Below are 15,143 nucleotides of genomic sequence, written 5' to 3' on the forward strand. Positions count from 1 at the left end.
CCAAGCAATGGCGTAATCCCAGCCCATGGCGAAACCCCTGGTGTGGATGTTAGAAAGGAGACGAATAGCAAAGTCGTGTGAATGGACTCACCAGGAAGGATCGACAAATCGGCAGACGTATGTGTAGAAGGCACCGTTGACGGGGTACAAGACAGCCATCTCAGCGAGGGCTTGAGTAGTAAGCATCAACATGAAGCCGACAATCATATAACCGATAATCTGTTAGTCTTGTCGTCAGTCTTGACCTTCCAATGCGTTGTCGAGGACTTCTTACCAAGGCAGCAGGGCCGCCACTTCGAAGAGCACCGCCAGAACCGACGAAAAGACCAGCACCAATGGCACCGCCTATAGTAGTAAAGAGTCAGCAAAACTGCGAGGGCTTGGAAAGAATAGTAGACTATAGAGAGACTTACCGATGGCGATCATCTGCATGTGTCTGTTCTTCAGGTTCCGTTGGAGGGGCTCGCCCTTTGTGACAACTCCAACCTCCTCATCGCGAGATCCCTCGTAGCTACCATTGCTGTTCACCACAGGGTCCTTGGCGTAGTGCTTGTCGTCATCGACGACGGCAGGTTGGTGGTGCGACATGTTGGCGACTGATACCAAGTGAGTCTGGCTCCTCGAACTCGTTGTTGGGTTTGGAAAGGAACGAGGTAACGAGGAATGCAACCTATACCGTGAGGATTGGCGCCAAGAGGCCCTGGTATATATACACACAGGATAGCAAGACAGGCTTGGTATTCTTCAGTTTGATGGCTAGGTATCAGCGTTGGATGCCGCGCACTCTGTCTCTTCCCCTGGCCCAGCTTGAGTGCAACAGAAGTGTACCAGTGCCATGGGGTCAGGACTCTGGCCTACCAGTCCCCGGCAACGCCGTCCTCCTAGTCCCGTTCTTCCGCATGGATGGCAGGTCGTATGTGAGGCCTAGACCCTAGACATCTCGGAGGAGGTGGACAGGACAAGCTTTCACCGACGATAAGACAGTTGCCCCCAACGGTACTAGAGCCAAAGCAGATTGGTTCACGACCCTCGATATGCGAGCGAGCCTGGGGGTGGTCCCATTGTCACCCGGCACGGCATGCGTATTGCTGGACAAGGGTAAGCCCATTCGTCTTAGCCTGGTTTTCGGGCGAAGCTTACACCAATTAGTACTCCGTACGTGAGGTTGAATCGACAGATATCGTCTTGATTGGCTCGAGTGAGTTTGATATCTTGGCTTTCTCGGCGATACTCCAGGGTCAATCATTCCCCCGGCGGGCCTCCCCAGCTTCCTGAGACCAGCCATCCCTTGTCCAACACCCCTGCACAAGTGTGATAAGCTGGGTGCGAATTGCAGTGGTACAGATAAGGAAGGTAAGCAGAAGGTTGTCCTGAGGTATATGAAAGCTTCAAGCCCAAGGCTCAAGGGTAGCATGCCTCCTCAGCAAGCTTTGGTTCTGTGTTTGGGTTTTCGTTCCTGGATCTTTTGTCGTGCCTAGTTGTCATCTCGTTGGCGCTTCTTTGGTGTTCCAAATAGTCAATGACATTATTCATTTGACTTCGCGTGTAGCGACTGCCGTCGTCGTGGCTTCAAAAAGGCAGTGCTATTGGCTTCGGCCTCTAGGCAACAAGTAGTTAGACACTCCGAGGAAGCGCGAAGAGCATCTCTGGTCGTAAAGTCTTAAGTCCTAAGGCACGCGATCTTCGTACGCCAACAGACGAACGGCCGAGTAAAAGGTTGCATGGCGCCGCCACTATCTGGCAAATAATTGCCGCATTCCTTCGTCAGGCTCATTTTGTTCTAGAAGACTGTCCCATTTGGACCCGGACAGATGACTGACCAAACGCCCCGGTTCATTGGACAGCAGGTGAGGCGTAGTGTCCCCCCCTCCCCCCCCCGATGCGAACGGGTATGGCGCCATGATCTGACTCGGGGCGCAACTAGTAATCGTAATTCTCGTCCCCGTCGCAATCTCAAATAATCATTGACAGCATAGAATATGTGTTATCGCGATGGGATGGGCAGCCCTCTCGGTGTCGAGAGGTGGCAAGAAGTGATCCGACAGGATGGAAATTGAGGTGATCATCGCCTGAAGTTCTTGGTCCCTTGGACGCCGAGAAAAATCAAGCTTTGGCTGCAACTGAGTTTAAAGATATCATTGGCTAGCTTAAGGCCAAGCATTTGAGGGCATCTCTTGGAGTCTTGGTAGTCCTAGCTTCTTGACCACCCGCACTTCCTCTCCATCGCCCCGCCCCCATTCTGCTGCAGCACTTTTGTTCGAAATCGCGTCCAGACGATCCGGTAAAGCGTGCGATTTTTGGCCTTGGTGCAGGTGACCGATACTGCATCTGGGAGGACCGTTCCCGCGAAGGATGATGCCTTCTTCCTGAAGAGGAATGTGTCATTTTGTTACCGAACCGTCGATTGCCTCTCGGTTACTCTGCCCGTACTGCGTGGTGTAAATCGAGTCTCCGTGGGGATCTGGGGTAGTCGCCTTCATTTCGCTCTCTGCAGCCACCTCCAGGCATCCCCCTAGAAGTCGTGTTCGCGTGGCCCCCCCTCGTCCCAAATTGAAACAAGGGCGATGGAACACTTGATCTTTGCACAAACTTGGCAGCTTTGGTGTGAAAGTGCCTATTATGTTGTTTCGCTCGTCAATCGTGGTTGGCCGCACCTGGGTGCTGTAATCATCAAGCGAAGCGCTCGTATCTTGCTTATCCGTTTCTACCACCTATCATATCGGATCACGGATACGTTCAGAGTGTTATCAGCTCTACCCCCTGGTGTCGCAGTGGCCGGACTCGCCGAGAAGATGGAAATGGTGCGCAACCCCGCGTCAGACGACAATCTTCTACGCGTTCTCTGTGCAGCTATCGGGCGTCCTAAGGCGCCAAGGTCGCCAAGGTCGCCCGAAGATGCTTCCCGTGGTGCCATGCAGCTCAGAGCTGTCACCTTCAGCTCCAGCCCCAACCTGTGATCGTTCTCATGCAATAGAAGCCATCCCGGTGCCAATCTGGACTTTCTGTAGGCCAAAATCATTCTAGCGCTCTTCTAGCTTCCATCAGGCCGGCGGTTGTGTTCCTATTGGCGGATGTTGGATGATAGCTGCTGCCATGTGATCTTGCAGCTCCCGTCGAACGATCCGCAGCATGAAGCTTTGCACGTATCCGTAGCTACCCATCGTGAGGGCTGAGATACATCCTAGGCAATCATCAGCTCACCGTCGCCAAGGGCGCAAAAGTCACGCCGTCTAGCTTAGGTAGGCTAGGGGCCTTGACCTGTCCCTGCTGGTACATGGCTAACCAGACTGCATCATCATTGACTGCTTCTAAGGCTTGACGTGCTTCAGCGTTCTGGCTAAGTGCTTCGCTCAAAAGACCGAGCACTTCGTCGAATATCTCGGCGTCAAGACGGACATGTGAAACGACAGCTGTCAACATGCGAATGACAGAATCCCAGATCTGCGCAGATTGAGCGAATTTGCCCAAGCCGCCTGATACCGAGCCCTTCGTTATCTCTGTGGATTGATAGCTTAGCCCATCGCTTCCTGTCATGACGGGAATGACGATTCCCTGACTCGTAGTCGCGGCGGTCTTGCCTCGCCTAGTACTCTCTCGGTGCGTACTTCCCTTGCCTCGAGACTGGATAGCCTCTAGCTTTTTCTTTCGACACCACTTTCCCAGCCCGTCCCACCACTCTGTCTTGATTCTGGAGGCTAGAAAGTCTCCGGCGGTGGCGGAGAGCGCACAGAGGGCATCGCAGGCTGAAATGGTGACAAACGCCTCCTCGTCGTAGAGCCGGGTGATGGTGACCGGCCACACAGCATTGATCAGCGGCAAAAACGAGTCTTCATCGCCTGAAAGAGCTGGAGATACGGTGGCCAGTAGATCGAGTAACGACTTTCGCAATTTGGGACTTGGTGAGGTAAGATAGTGTTGGGTCAAGCCGGTGATTTTCTCCAGCAGGGTATACGTTGGCGTCTTGGGTGGTTTCTCCTTTTCGACTTCATTGTTCGCAGCATCCTCGTCGGTTTCCTCTTCCACGCCATTTTTGGATTTCTGGTCCTTCTCACCCCAAGAATTTTGTGGATGACCATCCGTCGAGTTGTTGACATCGTCGATCGAGGCTTCAGTCTCTCTTTCCTGGCGTCTCTTCAATAAACTGACAATGTCGTCAATTGTAACGTGACTGCCAGCGGCTTTCTTGTGGCTTTCTGGTCCATTTTGTCGGCCCTCCAAAAGAAGTTTATCAGACTTTACACCCTGCTCCACAACTTCTTTGAGCACTGCAAACAGACTTTCGACAAATACTGGGTACCCATGGTAGTTGTCTAAGGCTGCGAAAATGGAAGCCACGACATCGTCGAGGTACGGCAGCAGCCGCGACCCGGTTAGGCGAGTGATCATCACCAACACCTTTGTGGATGCTGGCGAGATATCGAAAGTATTGAGTCGCAGCGAAATTGAGTTGATCATGTAGTCGACGTTCTCAATAATCAGTTCGGAAACGCTCGTATACCCGCATGATACAGCTAGAACGTTCAAAGTCGTGATTGCATGCTCCCTTAATTGTGAGCTCGCAGAGCCAAGGAAGGCCGTCGTCGGATACAGCACGTCAATGAGTTCTGGTCTGAAAGCTTCGCCTGATCGAGATGCTGCAAAGGCGGTTACTTCAAGTGCTGTGGCCTCTAGCCTCCAATCGATTTCGGTTAGTTCGGAGTGCGAATCGAGCAAAACAACGGCAAATGAATATAGTTCCTGGAAGGTAGATTCGGGGTCTTCGCCCCCAGAGCCCAGGGAGGAGAAGTCCAGGAGATCATCGAGCTCGTTAGAACGGTAAAAGGCAGTCTTGAGGAGTTCGAAGCTCAGCCAAAAAGAGGCTATCTGAGCATCTCCCACCGAGTCCCTAGCGTGGTCTAGCATTTCGGCAGCAAGCTTGGTCTGTTGCGAAGCGGGTCCAACGTTGGAGAGCAGGTCGATCATGGCTGACCTCGTTTCAACCTGACTCTCTTCGCCCAACAAGACAGTGGGATATTGCTTAGAGATATCTCCTGCTCTCACAATGTCTTGATTGTACCATGAGGCATCCGGCGTTGTTTCGTCCACGATCTTGCTAGGCTTCGCTCCAGTTACAAGAGACGTAACACTGTCCCTCAGAGCCGCGGCTATTGACTCGTCCAGAAGTGAGGAATCCAGCTGAAGGCTACTGACAAGAGCCATGCCTTTCATCAGGTTTCGAACGGCGGCCTGTTTCTTGCTTTCGTCGGCAGACTGCATGATTCTGGGCAAGCTGGTGATCCAGTTGTAACAAGTGACCTTCACGGTCTCGCCAATTTCAGGATAGATGATGGCCAAATCCTGCAGACTTGTACCGGTCAAGGATGTCGTTGGATGTGTTGGCGAGATGGCCATTGCCGTCTCCACCAATACGGAGGAGCAATTTTCGAGGGAGGTATGGCATTCGTCGAGAAGTCCAAGGCAGAGGGCTAGCAGCGCCTCACGTACGTCTAAATTATCGCTTGTTCGGAGTTTCAAAACTGTTGCCAAAGCCAGCTTGATCTGTGATTTTGTCGCGTTGAGCCATGATGGGCTCAGTACCACCCCTTGTTCGGCCTCCAGGGGAGTGTCTGAATTTGGTCTTGCGGTGATGCTCCGGGTTCTGACGTCGCCAAGAACTTTTACTAGGACCATTCCGAACGACTGGATAGACCCAACCAAGACGCGCGTCTTCTCTCTTTGGGGCTTGGCAAGAAGTTTTGTCAGGCTAGAGACGATACCAGGGAGGAATGACGCAAGGGCGGCATGATCCTTGATGCTTGTGTAGAAGCAGCTAAGGGTACGCAGAGCCTCGAGCTGTATAGCCGACGTTCTTCCATCCGCTGCACATCCCAGGAGTACCGCGATGGTATGGCCCAGAGTTGGCACCAATTTCTCCTCGGTCAGAGCTGTTGTTGCTGTGCTGGACGTCCCAGCCACAGTGATCAGAGCAGTCAATGCTCTAAGCGATTCAAGCTCGGTTTCCTCGGGCAAATCGTGCCCCCCCTCTCTGCCAGGAACTCCTCCAACGATGAACGTGAGAAGTATCAGGAGCTGCTGCAAGATCTGGGGCGAGATGTTGGACTTCCAACCGTGAATAATGATAACGGTTAGACACTTGATGGCAAGCTCGATTAGGCGCTTGGGGTACTGATCGTGACAGCGGAAGACATGAGAAAGCGGAAAGAAGACGTAGTCGGCAAGCTTTGAGTCCAGAACGGTAGCATCTCTATTTACTTGGTCGTTCAGAATGTGGTACAACTCGTCCGTTAACTCAGAGAGCTTTTTGAAGGAAGACGAATCTCCTTGTTGCCGGATTGCAAGCTGACTAATCGAGACACAGCATGGTTTGAGCTGATGCGAACTGGTCAGTATATGATTGATACATCCCAAGGTATACGGACCTGCTGGAAGAACTCATTCCGGGCTGGATTCGCGTTGGCGGGATTGGTTGCCATTACGAGGCAGAAGGTGGGGATTCCAAGCCAGCCAGCGGCGCGTGACTTCGCAGTGGAAACGTATCTGATCTAGTACAATTTATCGCCGGGGCTTGTGAGGATCTGTTCCACGTCAAACAAAGAGAAGGTTGTGACAATTCGCGCGGTTAGTGGTAGTTGAAGATGGAAGCTCTGTCGTTCAGGTGCGAAACTTCGACTCAGGAAACACCTGCCTGAGAAGACAATCCTAAAGATTGACAGTAGAGTAAGGTACCTTAAGGTAAGGTAGGCCCAATCGGGTGGCTTCCTTTCAACAACCCTCGGTGATGAGCTCCACTAACAGCCGACTGTTCAGGGCCTTTGGAGATTTTGGCTCGCTAAGGAAGGTGGCAGCCCCGCAACAGCTACCCCCGCCGAAGCGCTTTCCCTCCACTAGGTTACGTCAATTTCAATTCTTGCGAGAAAGGAAAGAAAGTGCATCTCGAGACTCTCAGAAACTCTGATAAGCAGGAACGAACGATAGAGTTTTTTTGCAAATTGTTGTCATCTTGTCAGATACGGCTCCAATAACTCACCATGGTCCTGGCTCCTTTCTCTTGCACGGTGCATCCTTTCGATTCCCGAACCTCTCACTCCAGCGCTTATGAAATCGGCCCATCTGGAGCATCAAATGCCCTCCTCTTCATAGGAGGTCTCGCCGATGGTCCTCATACCGTTGGATACACTAAGGCTATAGCCAAGCATCTTGAGACGGCGGCACAAGACTGGTCTGTATTTGAGATTCGGATGAGGAGCTCCTTTTCTGGCTACGGCTTCTCAAGCTTGAAGAACGACGTTGAGGACATCTCGGCTCTGGTGAGGTATCTCCGAGGTATCGGAAAGAAGAAGATTGTCCTGATGGGCCACTCAACTGGATGCCAGGTACGTTGTTGCAGTAGTCTCGAGTCGTTACGAGACTCAGCTAAACTTGATAGGACTGTATGGAGTACACAAAGCATAAGGAGGACCCTGTTGATGGCTTCATCATGCAAGGCCCTGCATCCGACAGGGAGTCTATTGAGGACTTTGTCAAACCTGACTGGTTGAAGGGGAGCCTAGAGCACGCTGAGAAGCTGATTCTTGATGGAAAAGAGGGCGAAGCGATGCCCAAAGATCTGGTGCCAAGCTTCTTCTCAACACCCATGACGGCCTACCGTTGGCATTCTTTGGCAGCTAAGGGGTGAGTGACCATAATGTTCGATTTATGAAATAAGGTGAACAGAACGCTAATCTTCAACATAGGGGCGATGATGATTACTTTTCATCCGACCTCGAAGAGTCGTTTGTCTCCGAGGTCTGGAATCGTTTCCAGCAGCCCGTCATGGTCCTACACTCTGCAGAAGATGAGTTCGTGCCAGCCAAGATCGACAAGCAAGCTCTGATAGACTCGTGGAGAAAGACAAACTCCAAAGTCAACGAGCTATCTGGCTTGATTCCAGGAGCAAGCCACACTGTGAAGAACCCATCATCCCAGCAGTGGCTAGCAGAGCGTGTGGCTCAGTTCATCCAGCAAGTATGAAGGTAGACTCGGGACGGACCGCATGAGCTTAGGCATCTAGCTGAAAGGGACATTTGTCTTCACTCATAGCCCAACAAATTTTATAAGCGACATTCTGGAGATGGAATCGAAGACATTGCACAGGATTACTAAAGCAGCACTGGTCTAAGCTTGGTCATAAGGTTCCAAAGTAGGTAGGCATTTGAACAATGGAAGCCCGAGTTGACAGCACCCCGCTTCCCCGGAATAGGGAGCGAGGTCGGCGATAACCCCTCCGAGACCCACTTCATCGGGGTCACTGGCCCGTGACGATGCTCAATGCAGGTCGCCGACCCCAGGTAGGTGGATTATGCTATCACGGACACCGCGAATACTTAATCCCAGGTGACTTCATAGACCAGCCCTTATCACATTGGTCAACATCCAGAAAGACTATCTCAAACATCGTCTTGACTTCAAGCTTCGTATCAACCCATACACCTACACACACACTGTCGCCTCTTGAACTTGATACCCTCACCGGCACCTCTCTTTCAACACACCCTTTATTACTTTCGCCCACAATGTGCTTCGGAGTCACCTGCTCGACTTGCTGTAAGACGGTTAAACCAGCCCCACCACAATTATCAAATCATTGAAAACTAATGGCATCCAATAGCAAAGGCAACCTGGCGCGGCTGCGGCCAACACATCCCGTCGGCGCTGAGCAGCGTCCCCGAGGACCAGTGGTGCACCTGCACGCCAAAGGTCACCGTCAACGGCAAGGAGTATCCCCCGGCAGGCACTGTGTCGATCCCCGGTATGTCTTGGTTGACCGGTTTGTTCGGGGGCAATTCGAATGACAAGTCGAAGCAGGGCACTAAGGGAGAGCTGTGAAAGATGGGAGAACCTACACTTTGTTTTTGAGGCTTGCTTTGGCGGGGGGGTGAACCTGGTGTACTAGTACGAGTTGACAATTGGCGAGGCGTTGAGGGTGGTGCGTGGGATGAACGGCGGCGGCGGCGTAGAAAACATGAGTCGAAATCAAGGATATGACCCCGTACCAAGTTCCGGCTTCATGAGAACATGAGGCCCTCCCAAGTCCCAACTCATCCAGATCGAGCCTTTCAGCACCGGCTGTCAAGTTATGGAGGGGTAATCGGTGTTGTTGCCCTGCCCCTCACGGTCTCATTTGGGGTCCCTCAGTGGGTTATCCTTACCTGAGCCCCCGTTCTCGGGCTAAAGCACCCTATCGGCGCCGGCGCTTGACTGGTCATTTACGAATCGAAACCCTCTGATTGACCAACGCTATCGGGGCCCGGGACGGAGCTGATAAGAGGTACCGCCGTCGCTCATGATTCAAGCCTACTTCCACACGTCTACCTCATCCTATCACTTTCCCAGAGCAACGACGGCTTCATTGTATAAGAGTAACAGGTCTAAAAATGTTGCTTCTTTCTCCCGTCTTCTTAGGAGCAACGTTTGCTGTCCTTGTTTCAGTATATCTCATTCGCTGCATCTTGTCACCGTTGTGGAAAGTTCCCGGCCCGAGGATAACTGCCTTTACTTCCCTTCTTCTGAAATGGCATGAGCTGCAAGCAACGAGGACAAAGTACATCCATGCGCTTCACCAGCAGTATGGCCCAGTTATCCGGATTGCACCAAGCGAAGTCTCGTTTACATCGTATGAAGCCGTCAAGGAGATCTACTGCTCCGGGGGCAGCGGCTATGACAAGACGGAGTTTTATGACTTGTTCAAAGTCTATGGACGGAGGTATGAGTTAGGAAACCTACCTTGAGGCCTGGAATCAACAAAAGCTTACAAGACCAGGACCATGTTTACAACACTGAATAAGGAAGATGTAGGGCCCCGGAAGAGCCTTGAGTTTGGGCTAGAAACGTGACTTACCACATGTTCCAGCACGCGAAGCGCAAGAGAATCATTGCGGACCGGTACGCAAACAGTAACGTCCTGCGACCTGTGCCCCTAGGCGGAATCCAGGAGAGGTCGCAAAAGTTTATCAACTTGTGCGAGAAGTCAGTGGGCAAGAGCCACGACATATTCGTACGTAGACCCTGTTCCCAACACTCTCCATGCGGCTTCCTGACTGCTCTCACAGATGAGCCTTCACTCCTACGCCTGTGATTGCGTTACACACCACTTGTTCCATCCGTACGGCAGTAACTGCCTCGAGAACGAGGCGGACGAGGAAATGATGCACCAGGTCGCCGCTGACGACAGCCTGCAAAGTGAGTACACAGGTCGGGCGGATATCTCGCCGTGAGCGAAGCTACTGAAGGGCATATCAAGTAGACTAACCGGTCCTCAACAACACAGATCGCCTCGTTCAGCACTACAGTCCCGCGCTGCACAAGCTCCTCTCGAGATTTCTGTACTTCTTCGCCAAGCCCCGCGAGACGCCCCTCGCAGACACCTTTGTCATCGAGTCCAGCAAGAAGCCCGACCCGGCCGCCTTCACGCTGCTTAGCCGGCTGCACGACAAGGCCGGCCAGGGGCTGGACCAGCTCGACATGGCGGGCGAATGCCTCGACCACATGGCGGCCGGCATCGACACGACGGGCGACGGGCTGTGCTTCCTTTTGTGGGAGCTCTCGCAGCCGCGGTCCCTGCGGTTCCAGGAAACGCTACGCCGCGAGCTGCGGGAGAACGCCGGGGTCGCATTCGACAAGTTGCCGTTTCTCGATGCCATTGTGCGGGAAGGGTTGCGGTGCTTTCCTGCCATCCCCATGTCTTTGCCGCGTTATGTGCCCCAGGGCGGGCGGGTGATTGATGGGTATGCAATCCCCGGGAAGACTATCGTCAGCTGCCAAGCGTATTCCATCCACCGCATCAATGAAGAAATCTTCCCGGAGCCGGATTTGTTCGACCCTGATCGGTGGATGGAGCCAACGGGCGACGCGGAGAGGAAGCGGCTAATGTTTGCGTTTGCCAACGGAGGTCGAGGATGTGTTGGCAAGCAGTGAGTACCTCCATATTCCAGAGGCAAGATTCCATTTGTTAACAAGGCACCATTACCAGTCTGGCGCTCGCCGAGATGAAGACTCTTTTGACGGACATTTACACCCGTTACACGACGCTTCCTGAGACGTCAATGACGGAAGAGTCGATGGCCATGTCGGACCAACTCATCTCCTCGCGACCTCTAGGACAAAAATGTTTGCTACAGTTTGTTCCCGTTGGCGAGAAGCGGGAATGATGGGTTTTCGAGGTGGAGGAACGGGAAGGTGTCAAAGTTGTATAGTGTGTGTTGCATTTAGCGCGAATCATGGATGGCATATCGTATCTGGGCGTTTCTGCCGGTGTTTGATCATTCCGGAACTGGAGCACGAGTAGGTACCGTGTGTGGCATCTGGGGGTCTGGGGCAGGAATGCTGAATCAGTAAAAGACAACGTGCCTCGACAAACGAGACAGCTTGGCAGATGTGGTTGAACGGACATGGTACGCCGTAGAGGGCCAATACCAAGTCAAAATCATGCCAAAAAAGATTTCGTGGTGATTCGGTTCGTTGCTGTGAGGCGTGCCTGTGTGGCCCTGCTTGGGGAAACCACACACGTTTACGTGGACAAGCCAGGCTTTCCGCTGCCAACTGCCCTGCTTTTGAATACCAAGCTTGGCTCAACGCGTTCAGTCGAGAGATGACTTGCATGGCAATGACTGGCTCGGCTTTGGTAGCCGGCGTTAGGCGAGGCGAGGCGAGCGAAAAGGAATGGCGGACAGCAGGCTGCATGCTGCAGAGACGGGACTAGGGAGGTCCACCTGATGGCGAAACGGTAATTCCTGTTCCCCATGCTGCTACTACGTTGGGTATTCTTTTATTGTCGCTTATTTTTAGTTTTACCTACCGATATGTGCCTTTGCTGCCCCCGGATCCTTTAGAAAGCTTCCCTCCTTGCCTTTCCGCACAATTGCGGTGCGAATTGCGCTTTCATGAAAGCGGGAAAGGCCATTGATTGGCCCGTGCCCGGCGCGGAGCTGTCGCGGTTTCCCCCCTTCCAAATGCCAATGGAACTTAGGGAACGGCGCCAGGCTTTTAGGCTTTCCCCCCCTTTGCTGTCTCATGTATTGCCTGATGAAGGCAGAAGGTGTTGGAATACTCGTCAGAGAAACAAACGACTTGTGAAACACATAAGAGCGTGGAGAGAGCACAGAAAGAGGGTAAGATGGTTTGGCCTCTCGTTGTTGCGCCGATGCCTCGTGGGTATTTGAATGTCTCCTTTGGGTATCGTAATGGGGGACGACACAAAGCACAGGAGCGAACAATGAACATTGAGGCCAAAGAAAGGCCGGGAAACGTGCAAGGCAGCAAGTGGAACTGGCTGCCATGCCCGGCTGCGTGTTGCATCCTGGACACAGGACTGGTCCGGTGGTGGCGCCGCGGGGAAGGTCAAGGACGACCTCAAACTCGGATTTAAGGCTCGCTCGCTGTTCTCGCTGTCTGACAGAGCGGCTCCAGGGGGGGGGGGGGGGGGGGTTCTTTGAGTGGTGGCGCGACTCTGACAGGCACGAGGCAAGGGCCAGCCAGCCCGCCAGACTTCCCGCCCCCAGCACCCAAACCTCGGGTGCTGTTTGGGGGAGGGGGGAGGGGGGAGGGCGCCTTATTAGTGAACGAGGTGCTGTTGCGGCAGTGAACTGGTGGGCAAGCGCCCATCAATTAGGTCCACTTTATTCTTTCCAAGGATCTTTATTTTAATTTCTAGGTACTTCTTTCAGGTACTTTTTCATGTGTTTCCGAACTTCCTGTCCTGCCGCCGCCGCCACCACCACCCTCCGACTCACTCCACTCCACCTCAGCCTTTTCCAAAACTCTGCGCTCACTGCCCAGTCATCTCCGTTTTCTCCTCTTCCCACCCACAAGAAAAAAAAAACGCACAAAACCCTCCGCTCGGAGATCCATCGAGCACATCTCGCAATTATCTTAAACCCACCTTTTCGCAATCGCAGTTCACCGCCCTGCTTAGGCATCTCTGCATCCTCGCGTCCTCCGCGGTAAAATCTTCCCAAGCATACAAAACCTCATCCCTCCTCCACCCCTCTCCTGAGAACGTTGCCACTTTCCACACTACACCCCGCCATAACAACACAGTATCGTCAACATCGCCAGCAGCCTCCTCTCTCGCCGCGTTCCCGACCACCGAGTCTTCTTCCGCGAGAGTTGAACATACAACACCACCCTTACGCGGTACACGCCACATAGCAGTTTATGTATCAGCACGACAACACCACCGTCTTCAGACACTTCGTCCCCAAGCTGCAATCATTTCGCATAGCGAAACCTTGTAGCCCCAACATCAGTTCCGTTGGCTGAAATCCCCGAACCCAGAGGAGTTCATGAATTCTCGACAGCAAAGACGATCTAGTCTCGCTTTACCCTATGTTCATCAAAAGAACCCCTGAGCATTGAGTCCGCCTTCTTGCTCCCCTACCAGCTTCCTCGCCAATCCGTCGATCCTATACCAACACGACCCCCGGCTTCTTCATGCTACCAGCCCGCCTAACCGACAGCATTACCAGCTTCGCATCCCGGGCCCTTAACTTCCAGATCCAAACTACCTCCTAAATCCAAAATACTCTTCCAAGACTCTTCTTCAGTCCACCTACTACCAATACCGCAATCATGGCTTCCCTCATCAACGTTCGTCGCGACGTCAAGGACGCTTTCTATCGCTACAAGATGGAAAAGATTGTCACCAAGATTGAGGGCAAGGGCAACGGTATCAAGACCGTTGTCGTCAACTTGAGCAGTGTCGCTCAATCTCTCGCCCGTCCCGGTGCCTATGTCATCAAGTACTTCGGCTTCGAGCTCGGTGCCCAGACCAACGTTGACCCCGCTGACGACCGCTGGATTATCAACGGGTCGCACAACGCCGCTAAGCTGCAAGACCACCTTGATGGCTTCATCAACCGTTTCGTTCTCTGCAAGAAGTGCAAGAACCCCGAGACCGACGTCAACATCAAGGATGGTCGCATCCTCCTCGACTGCAAGGCCTGTGGCCAACGGTCCGAGGTCGACCTCCGTCTGAAGCTTAGCGGTTACATCCTGAAGAACCAGCCGAAGAAGGGCAAGAAGGACAAGGCTGAGCGCAAGGCTGCCCGCCGCGCGAAGGCCAACGGTACCAAGGAGAATGGAGGAAGCGGAAGCGGCGGAGAAGGATCTGAAAACGGCTCCAACGATGCCGACGACCAGGATGTTGGTAGTGATGACGAGTTGGAGAAGATGAAGAAGGAGGCTCCCGAGATTGACCAGTTTGAGACCCAGGAGCACGAGTGGGCCGTTGATATGAGCGAGGAGGCCGTCAAGGCTCGCCAGGCTCAGCTCCCCGGCGAATTCAAGCAGAAGCTCAACATGGGCGATGACGAGGACGAAGATGGTGAGGCCTCCGGCAGCACCGTCTACGACGAGTTTGGCACCTGGATCCAGGATGAGGCCACTGCTAAGGGCAGCATCGAAAAGGTCGACTCGATCGACATCTTTGTCAAGGCCAAGGAGCTTGGTATCGAGACCAAGCACCGTTCCGTCCTGGTTCTGGTTCAGACCATCTTTGACGAGAACATTCTCGCTCAGGTCCCCAAGCGCGCCGGCATGATGAAGCAGGTATGTTCACATCGTATGGACCAATGACTCATAAACCCCCTTGACTAACTTGTCCCTTTAGTTCGTCACCTCTGAGCGCCACGAGAAGGCCCTCCTCGGTGGTACAGAGCGCCTCATCGGCCAGCTCGCCAAGGAGCACTCCGACATCTTTGACAAGGTTGTCAAGATCCTCCAGCTGTACTACAACCACGATCTCCTCAGCGAGGAGGTCGCCGTCAAGTGGGGCAGCAAGGCCAGCAAGAAGTACACCGATCTGTCCACCTCCAAGAAGGTCCGCAAGGCCGCCGAGCCCTTCATCAAGTGGCTCGAGGAGGCCTCGGAGGAGGAGTCGAGCGAGGAGGAGGATTAAATGCAGGAGTATCTGACAGAAGAAATCGGGAAGCAATGTCGGCATCTCGGTATGCCCGGCGTTCACTTTGATTCGCATGTCTTGTCTAACAGCATTGTCACAACAGTCCGCTCGTTTTCTTCACCCTCGACTCTCGTCTCCATTCATCGACTGAGCGTTTCCGTTAACCCGGAACATCCCTCGTCGGTGGATAGGATGTCAAAGTACTTAG

At 53.2% G+C, this 15,143-nt stretch overlaps 7 protein-coding genes across 7 annotated transcripts; 4 read left to right on the forward strand and 3 right to left on the reverse strand.

Annotated features, from left to right (window-relative positions):
* On the reverse strand, nucleotides 1-810 carry BDP55DRAFT_145118 (amino acid permease-domain-containing protein; the record flags this gene model as incomplete). The annotated part of the gene is made up of 4 exons (XM_060565576.1): nucleotides 414-810; nucleotides 275-345; nucleotides 92-219; nucleotides 1-37 (listed from the first exon to the last, which is right to left on the reverse strand). Coding segments are annotated over exons 1-4 (411 nt in total), but the record flags the coding sequence as incomplete, so codon positions are not given.
* Nucleotides 811-3,192: 2,382 nt separating this feature from the next.
* BDP55DRAFT_728459 (HEAT repeat protein) lies at nucleotides 3,193-6,473 on the reverse strand (the record flags this gene model as incomplete). The annotated part of the gene is made up of 2 exons (XM_060579441.1): nucleotides 3,193-6,369; nucleotides 6,420-6,473. The coding sequence occupies 2 exons, from the start codon at nucleotides 6,471-6,473 to the stop codon at nucleotides 3,193-3,195; spliced, it is 3,231 nt and encodes a 1,076-aa protein (XP_060429615.1).
* Nucleotides 6,474-7,028: 555 nt separating this feature from the next.
* BDP55DRAFT_693771 (uncharacterized protein) lies at nucleotides 7,029-8,010 on the forward strand (the record flags this gene model as incomplete). The annotated part of the gene is made up of 3 exons (XM_060577268.1): nucleotides 7,029-7,373; nucleotides 7,427-7,671; nucleotides 7,734-8,010. The coding sequence occupies 3 exons, from the start codon at nucleotides 7,029-7,031 to the stop codon at nucleotides 8,008-8,010; spliced, it is 867 nt and encodes a 288-aa protein (XP_060429616.1).
* Nucleotides 8,011-8,155: 145 nt separating this feature from the next.
* On the forward strand, nucleotides 8,156-9,139 carry BDP55DRAFT_145128 (uncharacterized protein). Its single transcript, XM_060565578.1, has 2 exons — nucleotides 8,156-8,583; nucleotides 8,648-9,139. The coding sequence occupies exons 1-2, from the start codon at nucleotides 8,301-8,303 to the stop codon at nucleotides 8,863-8,865; spliced, it is 501 nt and encodes a 166-aa protein (XP_060429617.1). The 5' UTR covers nucleotides 8,156-8,300; the 3' UTR covers nucleotides 8,866-9,139.
* Nucleotides 9,140-9,889: 750 nt separating this feature from the next.
* BDP55DRAFT_663216 (cytochrome P450) lies at nucleotides 9,890-11,678 on the forward strand. Its single transcript, XM_060574862.1, has 3 exons — nucleotides 9,890-10,218; nucleotides 10,307-10,949; nucleotides 11,009-11,678. The coding sequence occupies exons 1-3, from the start codon at nucleotides 10,089-10,091 to the stop codon at nucleotides 11,184-11,186; spliced, it is 951 nt and encodes a 316-aa protein (XP_060429618.1). The 5' UTR covers nucleotides 9,890-10,088; the 3' UTR covers nucleotides 11,187-11,678.
* Nucleotides 11,679-11,793: 115 nt separating this feature from the next.
* BDP55DRAFT_663217 (uncharacterized protein) lies at nucleotides 11,794-12,443 on the reverse strand (the record flags this gene model as incomplete). The annotated part of the gene is made up of 1 exon (XM_060574863.1): nucleotides 11,794-12,443. A coding segment is annotated over exon 1 (485 nt), but the record flags the coding sequence as incomplete, so codon positions are not given.
* Nucleotides 12,444-13,605: 1,162 nt separating this feature from the next.
* BDP55DRAFT_551948 (domain found in IF2B/IF5) lies at nucleotides 13,606-14,932 on the forward strand (the record flags this gene model as incomplete). Its single annotated transcript, XM_060569158.1, has 2 exons — nucleotides 13,606-14,583; nucleotides 14,645-14,932. 2 exons carry the CDS (start codon nucleotides 13,606-13,608, stop codon nucleotides 14,930-14,932), a joined length of 1,266 nt encoding a protein of 421 aa, XP_060429620.1.
* Nucleotides 14,933-15,143: the final 211 nt, after the last annotated feature.

Source organism: Colletotrichum godetiae, assembly GCF_030913485.1.
Source record: "Colletotrichum godetiae strain CBS 193.32 chromosome Unknown BDP55scaffold_20, whole genome shotgun sequence".
In the NCBI taxonomy this organism is placed as follows: Eukaryota; Fungi; Ascomycota; class Sordariomycetes; order Glomerellales; family Glomerellaceae; genus Colletotrichum; species Colletotrichum godetiae.

Coding starts and splice junctions, on each gene's coding strand:
- BDP55DRAFT_145128 (XM_060565578.1), top strand. CDS start 8,301: ATGCTCAATGCAGGTCGCCGACCCCAGGTAGGTGGATTATGCTATCAC. Junction 8,584..8,647: donor AGTCACCTGCTCGACTTGCT/GTAAGACGGTTA, acceptor GGCATCCAATAG/CAAAGGCAACCTGGCGCGGC.
- BDP55DRAFT_663216 (XM_060574862.1), top strand. CDS start 10,089: ATGAGCCTTCACTCCTACGCCTGTGATTGCGTTACACACCACTTGTTC. Junction 10,219..10,306: donor CGCTGACGACAGCCTGCAAA/GTGAGTACACAG, acceptor TCAACAACACAG/ATCGCCTCGTTCAGCACTAC. Junction 10,950..11,008: donor CGAGGATGTGTTGGCAAGCA/GTGAGTACCTCC, acceptor CACCATTACCAG/TCTGGCGCTCGCCGAGATGA.